This window comes from Rhinichthys klamathensis, unplaced genomic scaffold (genome assembly GCF_029890125.1).
Source record: "Rhinichthys klamathensis goyatoka isolate OS25496 unplaced genomic scaffold, OSU_Roscu_1.1 h1tg001000l_1, whole genome shotgun sequence".
Lineage (NCBI taxonomy): Eukaryota > Metazoa > Chordata > Actinopteri > Cypriniformes > Leuciscidae > Rhinichthys > Rhinichthys klamathensis.
Genome location: NW_026607298.1, coordinates 88,042 through 103,940, shown reverse-complemented (window position 1 = coordinate 103,940; position 15,899 = coordinate 88,042). Strand labels below are relative to the sequence as shown.

The following is a 15,899-nucleotide window of genomic DNA, read 5'->3' as shown; positions in this document are numbered from 1 at the left end:
GCTAAGCAGAACTCTGACAGCACCATCACACACTCACTCGCCAAGTGATGATCAGTGAGTGCATTAGTGAGTGGAAGGTTACACGGCTCTGCTGTTATCAGAAGCAAGCAGCTGATGTCTTAGCCTCCTTCCTTCTGCAATCCTGGCTAATCGATTCTCTTCATCCTTCTTTCCACACATTCACCAACTCTATTTTTTCCCATACTTCATCCTTGCCAGTTATAGGATTATTTAATCACTAATTTTCTCACTTATGTATGTGTCCTCTGTGAATCCGAAGATGTGGCTAGTGGTGTGGGAGGTTTTTTTTCCCCCTTCAGTTCCTTTCTGTCAAAGTCATAGCTAAAAATCAATATGGCTAATTACGCTTATTTTTTATTGATACTTTTTCTTACACAAAGCATCAAACTCTATGGATGAATTCCAATCGAAAGTGAGCACCTTTGTGCCCTACTTCCAAAGGCAGAACAAAAGGTGAGCACTTTTGTTTTTTAATCAGATTTTTTCTTTTAAATCCTACTGTTTAGACTGCAAGTTACAGCGTATAGACATGATATGACATTACTTTAATAATAACAATAATAATAATTCATTACATTTATATAGCGCTTTTGTCGTGACTCAAAGCGCTTTACATAGAAGGGGTAATCTCCTCAACCACCACCAGTGTGCAGCATTCACCTGGATGATGCGACGGCAGCCATAGTGCACCAGAACGCCCACCACACACCAGCTTACTGGTGGAGAGGAGACAGTGATGAAGCCAATTGGTATATATATATGGGGATTATTAGGAGGCCATGATGGACTGAGGCCACTGGGCAAATTTGGCCAGGATTCCGGGGTTACACCCCTACTCTTTCAAAAGACATCCTGGGATTTTTTGTGACCACAGAGAGTCAGGGCCTCGGTTTAACGTCTCATCCGAAGGACAGTACTCTTTGACAGTATAGTGTCCCCATTACTATACTGGGGCGTTAGGACCCACACAGACCACAGGGTGAGCACCAGAGGAGAGGTGGGTAGAGTATCCAAAAACTGTACTCAAGTAAAAGTACAAGTACTTATAGAAATATTTACTCAAAGTAAAAGTAAAAGTAAAAGTAATAATCTTAAAAGTTACTTGAGTAAGAGTAAAAAAGTATCCAATGAAAAACCTACTCAAGTAGTTAGTTACTAGTTACTTTGGATCACATAGGCCTATATATATATATATATATATATATATATATATAACATGATATTATTTAGATATTTTTTCATTTAATTGACTATTATCATCATAATTAGATAAGCTAACTTTGCAACAAAAACAGAAGAGACAAAGATTATTTCTGTATATTATATCTGTAGCCCGAAAACCATTGCCTGTCCTTTGGTTTGTATAATAGTATAACTTATACAACTACATTTGGATTATTAGACAATGTCGGAATAAAGTGACTCTATGGAGTTTTGCATTCATATGTAAAGGGATGGGAACCATTGACACAGATTAGAAAGTGTTAAAACTCTTCACATGCTCGCAGTCATGTCATGCCCAACACAAACAACGATCAAATACACGGATCTTCTTCTGTCTGTTCTCCAAAATTAATTTAAATGTAGGCTATATTTATGAAAGCATCTTTTAACTGAGTCTAATAAGGCAGGCAAAGGCATTCGTTTTCAAGTCGAGTTCGCACGCCACTGCGCAATACACATTGGCCCTCATTTATCATTCTTGCGTAGAAACGGGCGTATATGTTGGCGTAAGATTATGCTTACACTCCTCTCACCGCCTGATTTATGAAGCTGTGCGTACCTTTGAAATCCAGGTGTACGCAATGCCTGCCCTTGATAAATCCCGCGGCTAAAAACGATCGTCATTAGAATAACACGCCCCTATATATTCAAGTCTCCGCTTCCCCCACGCCCTCATTTTACGCCATGGACACACGGAAGACGGCAAAGAAGAGAAACTTCTCTGACGTGGAGCCGAAATGACCTATCACAATGCAATATTTTACAGCACGTCTTTTGAATTAGCATCTTACAGTCTATGATTAGCATTCAATTTCGAATCACGTCACATGTATTTGGGTGTACAATAGTGATGATGATGATGTGATGTGGAGTACCATTCATTCACATTAATAATTGCATGACAATTTGTAATATTCTTCTTATTATTAGTATGATTTGTATTATTAATGACGCTTTTTGTTATTTAGAGGAAGAATGTCATTATTATTATTTGTATTATTATTATTATTTAAAAGAAGAAGAATGTATTTTTTATTATTTTGTCAGTCTGAATTATTTTTTGGTCATTGAAAGCCTTTCGTTACCGAACTCAGTCCGTGCGCACCTGCCGGGCCAAACCATGGAACGTCAGGGTAAAGCGCACAGGCTCGCAACTGAAGGAATACATATGGCTACAAATCAAATGCTTTGGTAAAGTCACACAAATTAAACATTGAAGTCCATGTTGCACAAAAATAAACACTGAAGTTTATAATTACTATGTTGTTGTTGTTTTTTTACTGTGGGTCACAATATATAATATCTTTTAGTTTGTCAGTGCATTTTGTGGTGTTAGGAATTGTTTTTCTGCACATTTCCGCACTAACTCAAAATGTGCGTACACCACCTCCTGAGCTGGCGTAGGATTTGAGCGTGCCGTACGCCAACGTCCATATTGATAAATCTCAAAGTCACCGTGGTTTTGGGTGTACGCCAGGTGTACGCTGGAAATTTGGTGTACGCACTTTTGATAAATGAGGGCCATTGTGTGTGTACACACATTCATAAACTGGACGATGATAGCTTATGTATAAAGTAATGTATATGTCCAAAAAAGGGTAATGCCATACTTTGTAGTAGTGCTATATGGCATAATAATATGTTTGGTTGTAAATTGTATTACCTGAATGAAATGAAATCGAATGTATCGTCGTGTGGAATAATTCATTCACAGACAGCTTACGAAGTAACATACGAAGATGTTCAACTAATAAAGATCTTCATCGCTGGCAAAAAAATATGATGCATTTGCAGATTTACTTTCTAGACTGTACTGTAGACTGTGGACCGCCACTTCATACAAGGCTCTATAGATGTTCTTAAATCTTCCTGTTACGACTCCGAGACGATTCAGTGCGTGAAGGAAACTGAACAGATCATTCAAACTGATTCGCGAACCGATTTAGACAGATCTGCCCAACTTGTTTGATGAAGTCTTTGAACAGAATCGACTCAAAAGAGTAATTCACTTGTGAATTGAGCATCGCTCATGCCCAGAAAAAAGAGAGAGTGCGCGCTTAGAATAAACTACGCTTTTAACAACATTGCATTAAAATAAAGTAACGAGAGGAACGTCGCCCAACGTAACGAAGTAAAAGTACAGTTTTTTCATTAGAAATGTACTCGAGTTAAAGTAAAAGTACCAACAATTAAATCTACTCTTAAAAGTAAACATTTTCCAAAAAAATACTCAAGTAAATGTACTTCGTTACTACCCACCTCTGGTGAGCACCCCCTACTGGCCTTACTAACACCTCTTCCAGCAGCAACCTGGTTTTCTCAGGAGGTCTCCCATCCAGGTACTAACCAGGCTCAGCCCTGCTTAGCTTCAGTGGGCAACCAGTCTTGGGCTGCAGGGTTGATATGGCTGCTGGCTAAGTTTTAAGCTGAACTAACTTTAGTTCGTACTGTACTCTTGCTAGCATGTCCACATTTCCAAATTGGTTGTGTAATGACTAAGACAAATCAGACACAAGTATTTGTTATAGTTAACAAATCATATTTAAAACACACTCTGGGATCTGTGGTCCCATTCCCCCAACAAGGGCAAGAAGGTCTTAGTAACCATGACTACGATCAGATAAGTTGCTGTTAAGATTGTGGTCAGGGCCCCTGCCATTAGAACCTACAGAGATTAAAACAGACTTTCCTGAATTAATTTATCGACGAACTGATCTATAAATGAGTATGCATCCCAGAACATTTTGTGAATGATTTACTGTCTTGGGTAATGTCTTTTAATACTATTATTTTGTTGATGCTGTGTATTTTACAATATAATCAATGGTCACCTATACCATGTTTGGTCTCTATAAATTTGTACTTTGAAGATCAAAATGGTCGTGTATATGATATGTTGATAGCTGTGCAACATATTAGTATTACGAGAATCTTTCTTAGTTTCTTCATCAGAAACCAATCCAGCTGCAAATGCAAATGAGCACGCTTAAAACAAAGATTCATAAATCAACCACAGAGGAATTTTCCCGCTTGGAAATTCCACCCGTCGCATTGGTCAAGCAAACCCGGAGAGGTGGGGGCTTTCTCAGGCTTTATTAGAGACAAATTCACAGTGACTCTCTCTCTTGCTTCTGGCCTTCACTGCTGCTTCTTCGGGTTGATGTCTGTGGGGACCCCCACGGCTGTGACCACAGCCTGCTATGCCTTCACTCTCCCAACAGAGTCAGACTGTATTTTCTTCAATCCAACTCAAAGGAAAACGGCAACTTTTCCATTACTGAATGGGCAGCCATCTACTCTTCAGACTTACTCACTCCTTGGTTGCCTGCGTGGCCTCTCCGGCCCAGGGCCAGCAGGTCAGAATCTGCATGTTCTCAGCCATGTGCTCATGGAGAGAGAGAAAACCTTCAACAGAGCCAGAAGAGAGTCGAACTAACCATGCAAGTTCATCATATCTTCTTCATCCAACGGAGAAGAAAACGATTGCAACTTCAATGTTTGACACTCAAAGGAAACATCAACATCCTTTTCCAAGATCTTCAAGAAATGTGTCCGCTGCAAATGCCATGCAAGTACATTTAATGAGGTACTCTGAAAATGATAAGCTGATGGTTCTTTTCATATTTAAATGGGTCTTTCCCATAGTTCCATTTCCTGCTTCCGATTCCATTCTGTCACTCACCCTGTTACCCGTGCATGTGTGTATGTGTTTAGATTAGTTATGTTTGTGATTTAGTTAATACAACTTGTGCACAACACGTATTTGGTTCTGATTCTCTGCTTGCAACAAAGTTTACTTTACGATTTAGATTTTGGCTACAGGCTCTTAGTACTGTACAGTAAGAAAGACATTTCCCTTCCCCGGAAATTCATATTTCTTAGAATTAATAAATTAACGCTGAGTGTTCACGGGACGAAAAGGTGGGTTGTTTGTAATATTCATTTTACTACATTAAGTTAATTATATTAACTGATCCAAATATTCATAATCAATTATAACCAGTTATTATTGATTATTAATATTTCATAGAGCTAATTCGTTACAGTTGCATGGCAAAAAGAACAAAGACTGATGGGTAGCCGTTGCATGACTGATGAAAAAAAAAACACCCACCCACGCACACACACCACACACACCACACACACCCCACACACACCACACACACCACACACACCACACACACCACACACACCACACACACCACACACACCACACACACCACACACACCACACACACCACACACACCACACACACACACACACACACACACACACACACACACACATTGTGTTTTCATGTTTTATGGGACTTTCCGTAGGCATAATGATTTTTATAGTGTACAAAAAATTATATCTCCTTAAACTAACCCTATACCCCTTAACAAAGTCCTTTTAGGCAAGTCATGCCACTCGGCCGCCATCTTGGCAACGCCTCCGGTCAGCTATTTCGGACTAACAAGACCAGGCTCCTATCTAAATGAATGGGCAGAGAGTCAAAACTGCAGTTTCACTGGTCACCGGGACAAAAAACTGCATGTATAAAAACAGCAGTAAAATATGATAAAAATCGCTGAAAAAGTTTGATGACTTTGCCCCAAAATAAGGTTTAAAACGCCTTTTTCCCCACAGGTTATACTTTTACTACGCATGCGCAAGGGTTCTCTCCCTCTCACGTGCGCGCGCTACACAGTTTGAAGCACAGTATGTGCGAGCTCTTGCTCGCTCGCTCTAGATTCCGGGAGATTTGAACGAATTTGCGGGCATCAGGGAGCCGCTATCAATCTGCGGGAGACTTCTGATGTCTGATATTTACACAACTCACACATACACTGCATATCAAATCTGCCGCCTTTTCAAACGTATTTTCCGCTTTCGCAAAACTCAACTGTGCGCATGCGTCAGTGGAACCAGACGATAGGCTTAAATGTTTCCCGGCTTGACTGTTAAAAGCAGACGATTGGCTTTCCAGCGGGAGGGGCGGGACATGTGCATACAACCGCCATCTTTGGCGTTACGGGTTTTCCCTATATAGTTGTATTAAGGATTGATGAAGTGGCATGTCTCTATATAAATAGTCTCTGCCCTTAACCTATCACAGAAAACTTTCTGCATTATTACATTTTCAAAAAATCATCACTTAGTATGATGTATAAGCTGTTTTCCTCATGGGGACTAACAATTTAATTAAATTAAATTAAATTACATTTATGGGGAAATTTTGTCCCCATAATGTAGGGTTTACCAGACCAGAGCATGCCGCCGGTTTGCATCGGGCTAGTTTAATTTGATGGTGACTTTAATAGCACATTAAAAACAATACCTGCAATTCTCACTATGGTCTATTGAAAGGAATGAAGAAAAATGGATTCCAGATTCTTGCATTATCATTTCATTTGGATCTCATCAAGACACTGATGGGTTCATCCACTTCATAATAACAACAGAAAATAAAATATCAAACTCCATCTGTAAAATTATCCAGATGTAATTTAAAAATGTTCACAGACTCATTTGAAGACCCAGTGACGTTTTTTTCTTCTCCCTCAATATTCATTTCCATTTTCAGAGTGCACAAACTTTGTTGGCATCCTTGATATATCCCTCTCCTTCCCTCACTAATTATCCCCATACCCCTACCAGATTGAAGGAACTCACCAGGTTTCTCTTTTTCCTGCATCTTCTATATTTCCTTGTTCTATTTTTGCTAGCAGCCTCAGGCCACTATTAGTTTCATATAAAGAGCCAAGCCTAGCTCTGCTCACAAGCACTGTTTATTGTAATGTTAATGTCGCATTTGCTTCTCTTTCATTTGTAGAGGGATGGAAGGGTATGTGAGGGCAGAACATATTTGCATCATCTTGGAAGTGAGAAGTAAACTTAATTTGTTTGTTTAGTCGTTATTTAGCCTTGACCAGCTTATCTTGATGATTGTGTTGTACCAGAATGGATAGGGTGGCTGGATGCTGGCACAGACCCATGAACTGATGACATGAGGACAGTTTGCCCGTTTCCACTACTTTCAGGGTGGATCAGAGATCGGCATTTTTCTATCCCCCTGTCCGTCACTTTGATCTCATAATCTTTTGACTTTGTGGGGTCTACCAAACATCTGGAAGTCTGTAAGCACCATCTGCATCCTCATGTTGTCAAATATAGAAAAAAAAAAAAAGAAGAAAATAAACAGGGGTAACAAAGTTAACGGCTCAGGGAAGGAGGTGGGAACTGGCAAACAATGAGAGCTGTCATGGCGGCCGCAGAACCTGGGGGTAAGGACAGAAGAGGCGAGACAAAAGGAGATGGAAGGATGAGAAGAGACAGATGCGAGAGAAAAGAAAGAAATCCAAATTTTGGTCCGGTTCCCAGAACGCACTGCCATCCAGTCCTCCACCGGCAGGGAGAACTTTTTAGTGGTGCCTGGCGGTGGCACTAGATGCCCCTCGGTGGACGGCCTTGTACTCCCTCGTCCCCTCGTGGCTGGTGATGGCTCCACCTCGTCGGTGTCCAACAGCAAGGCCCCGTTCCCGTGTCACCTGCTTCTCCTCATTCCGGCGGCTGGATGCAGGCTTTGATGTCAGCGAACGCCGACACCTCCTTCCACCCTCTTGATGGCAGTTGCCCCTCCATGCTCTGGTGGACGGTGGTGAGTCTTTCCATCCCCCCAGGCAAGCTCTTCTAGAATCACCAACCTCTAGCATCCATGGCGGCAGACTCCGCTCAATCCATCCTCGATGACACCGTGAATTTCCCACATTGGCGAGGGCTCTTTGAGAGCACATTCCTCCTTCACAGGTTTCAGCACCAATGTAATGAAGTTAAAGGCTCAGGGAACAAAGAGGTGTGGGATCCAGCGAACATTCAATGTAACTTAGAGGTGTGGGATCCAGCGAACATTCAATGTAACTTTAATAATAAAAAAATAAAAACAATTATTTATAAAGCACATTTAAAATCAACCTTGGTTGGCCAAAGTGCTTTACAGGAAAGTAAGAGAAAATACAAAACAAAGCAAGAAACATAAAAGCTACGGTAGATTAAAAGCACAAGAAAAAATATGTGTTTTTTTTAAAGCATGGATTTAAATTCAGCTAATGTGGAAGCTGTTTTGATATGTAGTGGCAGGTTGTTCCACAGCTTAGGATCGACCACTGCGAAAGCTCGATCACCCCTGCGTTAAGCGAAATCGTGGGACAGACAAGAGATTTTGATCTCTTGATCTAAGGGATCTCGATGGGTTATGAGTGACAATTAAGTCAGAAAGGTATTAGGGGGCTTGGTTGCTGAGAGATTTAAAAACGAATAATACAATTTTAAAATCAATTCTGTATCGGACTGATAACCAATGCAGAGAACGTAGGATTGGGGTGATGTGATCTCGTTTGCGGCTGCCAGTGAGTAGACGGACAGCCGCATTTTGGACCATTTGGAGACGAAAGATGGAAGAGAGAGGTAACCTGACATATAATGAGTTACAGTAGTCGAGTCGTGCTGAAATAAAAGCGTGAATAACTGTTTCAAAGCTATCACTGTTTAAAAATGGTTTAACTAACCGCCGTAGGTGGTAAAAACTGGCGCTGACTGTGCCATTGATTTATTTGTTCAATTTAAGACTACAGTCGAGATAACATCCTAAGTTTTTAACGTTGGAGGTAAGGTGTGTGGTGTGAGGGTGTCTAGATCAATATCATTTCTGTCAGAGAGCTCATTTGGACCAAATTTGTATAATTAAAATATAAATAAACATCAAAATGAAAGTAAAGTGGCAACCCCTCACGGACAATTGCCACATAAACTAAAACAAAACAAAGTCCAGGCCTGGTTCTCTTTCATCCTTTACTGTCATCACTCCTCCTTTTATCCTTCCGAAGCTCCTCCATGGGAATCGAGACTGGTGTGACTCACAGGTGTCGTTCATTAATGCTCAAGCCACCAGCCTCGCTGCGTTCCCATGGCTCTCGACCCCATCCTGCTCGTCACAACATGTTATTTCCTTTGAAAGCTAATGGATCTTCTAGTCCATTAGATGATGAACAGGTACAGGATATTTAATCGCCCCTCAGTGGAATACACAGGAGGAAGGATAAATGCTAATTAACAGAAAATCTGTCTGTATTAGTCATAGATGATGTTACAAAAATGTTTTATTATGCAGTTATAGAAAGCTCCAATCTCTCGCACAGAATAAAGTCAGCTGCTTTTTTTCAATTTCAGACTAAAACAAACAAAACAAAACAAGATGGCCTATAATTATTTCTGTTAACTCAAGAAAAGAGATATGCCATTCAATGTAGGTTAACATTTGCCAGGTGAAAAAGACGTAGTATTAAATGTATTAAAAATATACTTGAATTTCTAGTAGTATGTTTATAAAACATTTGTATTCCCAATAGGGTCTTATCTTGCGAAACGATCAGTCATTTTCTAAAATAAAAATAAAAATTCATATACTTTTTAACCACAATTGTTCATCTTGTGCTGGTCTGCGACGTGCCAGGCATTACTGACCCAATTTTAATATTTCTAAAAAAGTATATTAGAAGTACATTGGTAATAAATATATGCTTAGTTACACTTTAAAGAAATGCTAAACACAAGCATACTTTTAATATATTTCTAACAAGTGCACTAGAAGTACATTGGTAATTAATATATGCGTAAGTGAGGATAGGAGCAGGCTTCACTCAATGTATACACTAATAAACTTCAAGGGCTCTATCTTGCACCCGGCGCAAATGACTTTGTACACTGACGCATGTATCATTCTTATTTTGCACCCGCGCAAAGCGGACTTTTCCCTCCACAGACACACGTCGGTTAACTAAGAAATACACTTGCGCTCCCCGGGGCGGTTCAGCGCAAAGAGGAGGCGTGTTCCGGCGCAAACTTTCCCTCATGCTATTTTGCTGTTCTATAAAACAATTGCGCCACTGACCAGAAAAAACCTAGTCTAAAGTCAGTGGCGCGTTAAAACTTTCATATTTCTTAAACTACAGTTAGAATATATTTGAAGCTTCATTTTAATGTAGCCTACTTTAATGGACTTCGCCAAATGAAGTCCAAATCAATGCAGTTTCAAAGCGCTTTGAAGTGCTTCAAAGGGCTCTGCACGATCCCAGCTGAGGAATAGGGTCTTATCTAGCGAAACGATCGGTCATTTTCTAAAAAAAAAATAAAAATGTATATACTTTTTAACCACAATTGTTAAAAAGTATATACAGTATGAAAGTATGTATAAAAAATGTACTTCCGCCTACGTCCAGCGTGACCTTTCCAACGTGATTACGTAATGCCTGGCACGTCGCAGACCAGCACAAGATGAACAATTGTGGTTAAAAAGTATATGAATTTTTATTTTTATTTTAGAAAATGACTGATCGTTTCGCTAGATAAGACCCTATTCCTCAGCTTGGATCGTGCAGAGCCCTTTGAAGCACTTCAAAGCGCTTTGAAACTGCATTGATTTGGACTTCATTTGGCGAAGTCCATTAAAGTAGGCTACATTAAAATGAAGCTTCAAATATATTCTAACTGTAGTTTAAGAAATATGAAAGTATATTTTAAATGAACTGTAAAGAAATACAATTAAATGCACTAAATATACTTGAAGTGGTTCCATTTTAGCACAATTTAATATATTAAAATATATTGCAAATAGCTTAAAATTGATCTTAAGCATATCTTGAAATACACTTAATATACTTGAAGTTGTTTCAAAATAATACATTTAATATGCACTTAGTATAGTACAATTTAAAAATATTAAGTATATAAAAAAGGATGGTTGTTTAATAGATTCCTAAAAGGTTTTCTTTTTTTTCTTTTTTTTCAACTAATGAGCTTGGGAAACATTTCCAACATTATTTTTTCTACACCTAACAAACACATCAACAGTTGTAGGGCTCACTCAATTAGTAGTTGGTTTAATGTGGGAAGCTATACAGTACCGTTCAGATGTTTGGAGTCAGTAAGCTACTGAACTTCAAATAGTAGACTGAGGTTTTGCTTTTAATTCTCCATTTTTGTCTCTCCTAAGTGTAATCAATAAGTGATTAATGAAATGGGATGTATGGAAAATGTGTTATAGCCTATTGAAAAGTACCAATAATTATGTTTACATTCAAAAACTAATCGATTCTTTTATTTCAGAAAGGATGTGTTAAATCAAAAATAGTGACAGTAGACATTTCTAATGTTACAAAAGATTTTAATAAAATTAAAATAATCTAAGATAATAAAAAATTAATTAATCTAATTAATTATTTTTTTAATTAATTTAAGTTTGGGGGTTAATAAAGGCCTTCTGAAGTGAAGCAATGCGTTTGTGTAAGAAAAATATCCATATTTAATACTTTATCGACTAAAATAACTAGCTTCCGGCAGACGGCCGTATGCTTCGACTTACGCCAAAAGAGTAACCCTTGAGCAAGGGGGTAATCCACCAGCTGGAAACTGGGGGCCGCCATTGACTAGCAAGCCTTCACCTGCTGTTAGCATTCCATTGACTCCCATTCATTTTGGCGTCACTTTGACAGCGAACTTTACATGTGAGGCGTTTAAAGACTCCATTTGTCCATTTTTTTTTTTTTAAAGAAATATGACAATGTATAAAAGGCTCCATTACCTTGTATATTATGTTATGGCCCCGTAGAAGCAGTTTTTGTAAAAATAGGCTAACGATTGCGTCATAACACGCGACTCTCTGTCGCACAGTAGAGAAATTACCGTATAGACAGGAGGGGAAACTCGTGGGCAATCGGGGGGACGTGGAGGCATAAAGTCAAGGGAGAAGCCCATAGAGAGTCACGTTGACGAAAGTCGATGTGTACGGCCGTCTGCCTGAAGCTAGTTATTTTAGTCGATAAAGTATTAAATATGGATATTTTTCTTACACGAACGTATCGCTTCAATTTAGAATGCCTTTACTAACCCCCGAAGATGTGTGGAGAACTTTAATCATGAATAGATGTGCTTTGATGGACTTCCAAAGACAAAATAGCCATTCACCCTCATTATCAAGCTTGGAAGAGCCAGGCCATTCTTTTAATATAACCCCGATTGTACCTAGGATGGCTTCAGGGTGAGCAAATCATAATTTTCATTTTTGGGTGAACTATCCCTTTAAGCACCCCATCCACACTCTTTGGCCTTGTTTACCCTGTCAGTGAAATGTGACCCAATTCCGATTTTTTGCTAATATGTGACACAGATCGGATGTGTTCTATGACCATGTACACAAAAAACGAATGCATTCGGATATTTCGAGATTGGTTTCAGGGCTCATTTATATGTGGAAATAAATCAGATAAACTATGTGCCAATGCGACTGTCATTTAAACCGGCAGATCGGATTTTTCTGAGGCATTAGGCTACGTCTCCGCGGTTTAATGACGAGAGCAACCCCGACGCGCATCTGCAAAGGGACGGATGGCCGAGACACTAGTGATCGACCGATATTAATTTTTTTAACCGATACCGATACCGATTATTTGCATATTTATGTGCCCGATAACCGATATGCAGAACCGATATTTATTTACTGTTATACTTCTTTTTTTGACACAATTAATACAACACAAATGAACTGAACAAACCATTTTATTTATAACAATCACTCCCTCCTCTTGCATACAAAAGAAATAAACTTTATATTTATACACAAATAAATAGAAGGGTCTGATTCCAAAAAATAAAGTGCACTGTTACTAAGTGTCTTTGTTTAAAAATAAAAGCTTTGATGAGGTAAAAAATAAAGCACAAAAATTATTCAAACATATTGGGCGGAAAAAATCTAAATTACCTGAGGTTTTTTTTGCAAAATGTAACTTAATACTCCCAGTTAAGCAGAACTAGGTTGTAATGTAGAAAACAGAGTCTTTCAGCATTCTGCCCTGTAAGCCTGCTTCGTTTGTTTTCATAAATGGCTCCCACTTCACTGAAGACTCGCTCACTGGGCACCGAAGACGGTGGGGGGCAAAGGAACTTTCTTGACAGACGAGCAAGAATGGGGAATCTTTTCTCATTTTGTTTCCACCATTCAAGTGGCTTGCCCATCCTCCTATCAATCACTGGTTCTGAAACGTACTGCTGAAGCTCTCCTTCAAGGCTAAACCCAACAACTTCAGAACTAGTAGCACCAAGCAGAGTGTCATACATCTCATCAATAAGTTTCTTCTGGGTTTCTTCTGTCCGGGGCCTTTTTGAAACTGTGCTGGAATCATCTGACTGTGTTTCTTCACCTTGTGTGTTGTCTTGCTCTAAGGTTTTTGTCTCCTCCTTAAGCCAATCTTTTGCATGCAACAGTGTGGTGTCAGATGAAAAGGCATGTGCCTTGTACCTTGGATCCAGAAGACAGGCAAGGACTGCACATTTCACCTCCTCCACTTTTGCAAACCGTCGGGTGAGACTCTCCAGCATCTCCTGTCTCATTGTTTTAATACCACGAGAGGAGGGACCTTGACTGCTAAGCAACATCTTCAGAACTTTGACAGATGGGATGATGCATGACGCTGAACTCTCATAGTGGCTCATCTCAAGAGTGACCTCCTCCACTGGAGAAAGTGTCTCAATAAGATTGGTGACAATACTCCACTGATCAGCACTCAGGCTAGTGAACCCACTATGCTCACTGGCATACATGTTCAGAGCCCTTCTCTGCTCTTGCATCCTGACCAGCATGTGCAGGGTGGAATTCCATCGGGTCGGGACAGCCTGAATGATGGCATGTGCCGGTAGCCCAAGATCCTGCTGGATCACTGCTAAACGCTGTTTAGCTAGTACTGAATGATTAAAATGTGTAGCACAGCTTTTCAGCACTGACAGAATATTTTGGACAGCTCTTTGTGAGTTGAGGCCGTCATTGACAACAAGCTGTAATATGTGGGCACTGCAGCTCATGTCAGGCAGTTCAGCAATTCTCATACCTTTAACAATGTTGGCACCACTGTCCCTGAGAACAAGAACCACTCTATCTTTGTCAATGTCCCATTCTTCCAGCATGCCCAAAAACATCTCGCTAATGTACTCTCCAGTGTGTGATCCAATCATTGCTTTTGTGTTTAGAATGACTTGTCTGCGAATCCACTGATCATCAATGTAATGGCATGTTAAGCTCATTAGGGATTCAGTTGTGCCGGACCAGCAGTCTGTGGTAAAAGCCAAGTTATAACCTGCGTTTTCAGGCTTTAGCAGTGCTTTAACCTTCTCAACGATACTGTTGTGAATACTGGGGAACATCTCTGTGCGGTAGAACTTCTCACTCTTCAGAGTATATCTGGGTTCTGCAGTTGCCATGAGTCTCTGGAAGCCTTTATTTTGAACCATGGTGAAAGGCTGATTGTCTGTAGCTATCATTTCTGTAATCATCCTGTCCAGTGTTTTTGAGCGGACATCGGGCGTCTTCCACTTTGTCTGCTTTTCAAACATCATAGGAAGAGAAGCTTGAATGTGGCTTGATGTCTTTGCCTCTTCAGCATCTCTTTTTTTCTTTGCATCTTCAGCATCTTTTTTTTTCTTTGCCTCTTCAAATATAGTTGAGTGATGTATCTTTAAGTGATTCCACATGTTGGAGGTATTTTTTGTTGTAGTAGATTTTGACCCCATGCTTACGTTCATTTGGCATTCTTTGCAAACTGCCACCCCTGCTATTATTGACTGAGTGAAGTAAGTCCATACTTCACTTTGATTTTTCCTCCTTTCAGTCATCTTAAAAAACAAAACAAAAAGTGTGGAAAGTTAGCAGTCTTTCATGTTAAATTAAATCTTCAAATTACAATAAAAACATTTATATTACTACATTATATAATTTATATCTAAATTATACATATAATTTATAAGCATCAGCAGCAACAATGTTAACAATAGGCTAAATAAATGTTAAGTCTAATGTTTTCATATGGAGAAAATAATTGACAGGGGAGTCATATCACCTTTGCAGAAATGTAATTCATTTTAAACAGTTTTAGAAAGTTTATGTGCCGTTTAATAGGTTTAAAGAGTGAGGAACAATTCCCTGGGTAATATTAATTCACTGAATAATATTAGCTGGAATATAACATTGTCAGGAAAGTAACAAACAAAACAGCATATACATCATTGCATTTTCCAACTAGTATGTTATTAATTATTAATTATATTTTTGTCGGTCTAGATCATGAAATGCTTTCTGACAAAGTGCTGTTTATCTATGTATTTACACAGAACTATAACTTAGGCTAATGTATGTTACTAAACCGCGATCGCGCGTGCAGATAATAAATAATTAATTTCCACAAAGCGGTATATTTAGATGTGTATTAGCGAAATAATTGCTATGTAGTAAATGATAATATAATCTAGGGTGTTTAAACAAGATAATCTTGTCAAAAGTTTCATTCAGTGGACGGGTTGAGCACTGATCATCAACCCAGTGAGTGCTCAGCAATATGAACAAACTTTTTTTCCGAGACTAATGGTGAGCAAATACAACAGATAGAGAATTAAATTCAGCGCTTTTATTTTCAACATATACTCATTCATGTCTGTTTTATTTAATTCATGTAAAGTTACGTCTTTATTGGGGCAGAACACGACGATTAAGCTAATTTACGTGACTTCATGAGACGAGTTCGTCTCAATTTTTTAGAACCAAGCTGCATAAATAAACTAGGCCTATATCAGG

General features: G+C 39.1%; 1 protein-coding gene across 1 annotated transcript; it reads right to left on the bottom strand.

The window, feature by feature from the left end:
- Positions 1–13,066: 13,066 nt before the first annotated feature.
- LOC130078834 (zinc finger BED domain-containing protein 4-like) lies at positions 13,067–14,944 on the bottom strand. Its single transcript, XM_056244531.1, has 2 exons — positions 14,741–14,944; positions 13,067–14,704 (listed from the first exon to the last, which is right to left on the bottom strand). The coding sequence occupies exons 1-2, from the start codon at positions 14,942–14,944 to the stop codon at positions 13,067–13,069; spliced, it is 1,842 nt and encodes a 613-aa protein (XP_056100506.1).
- Between the last annotated feature and the right edge of the window lie 955 nt (positions 14,945–15,899).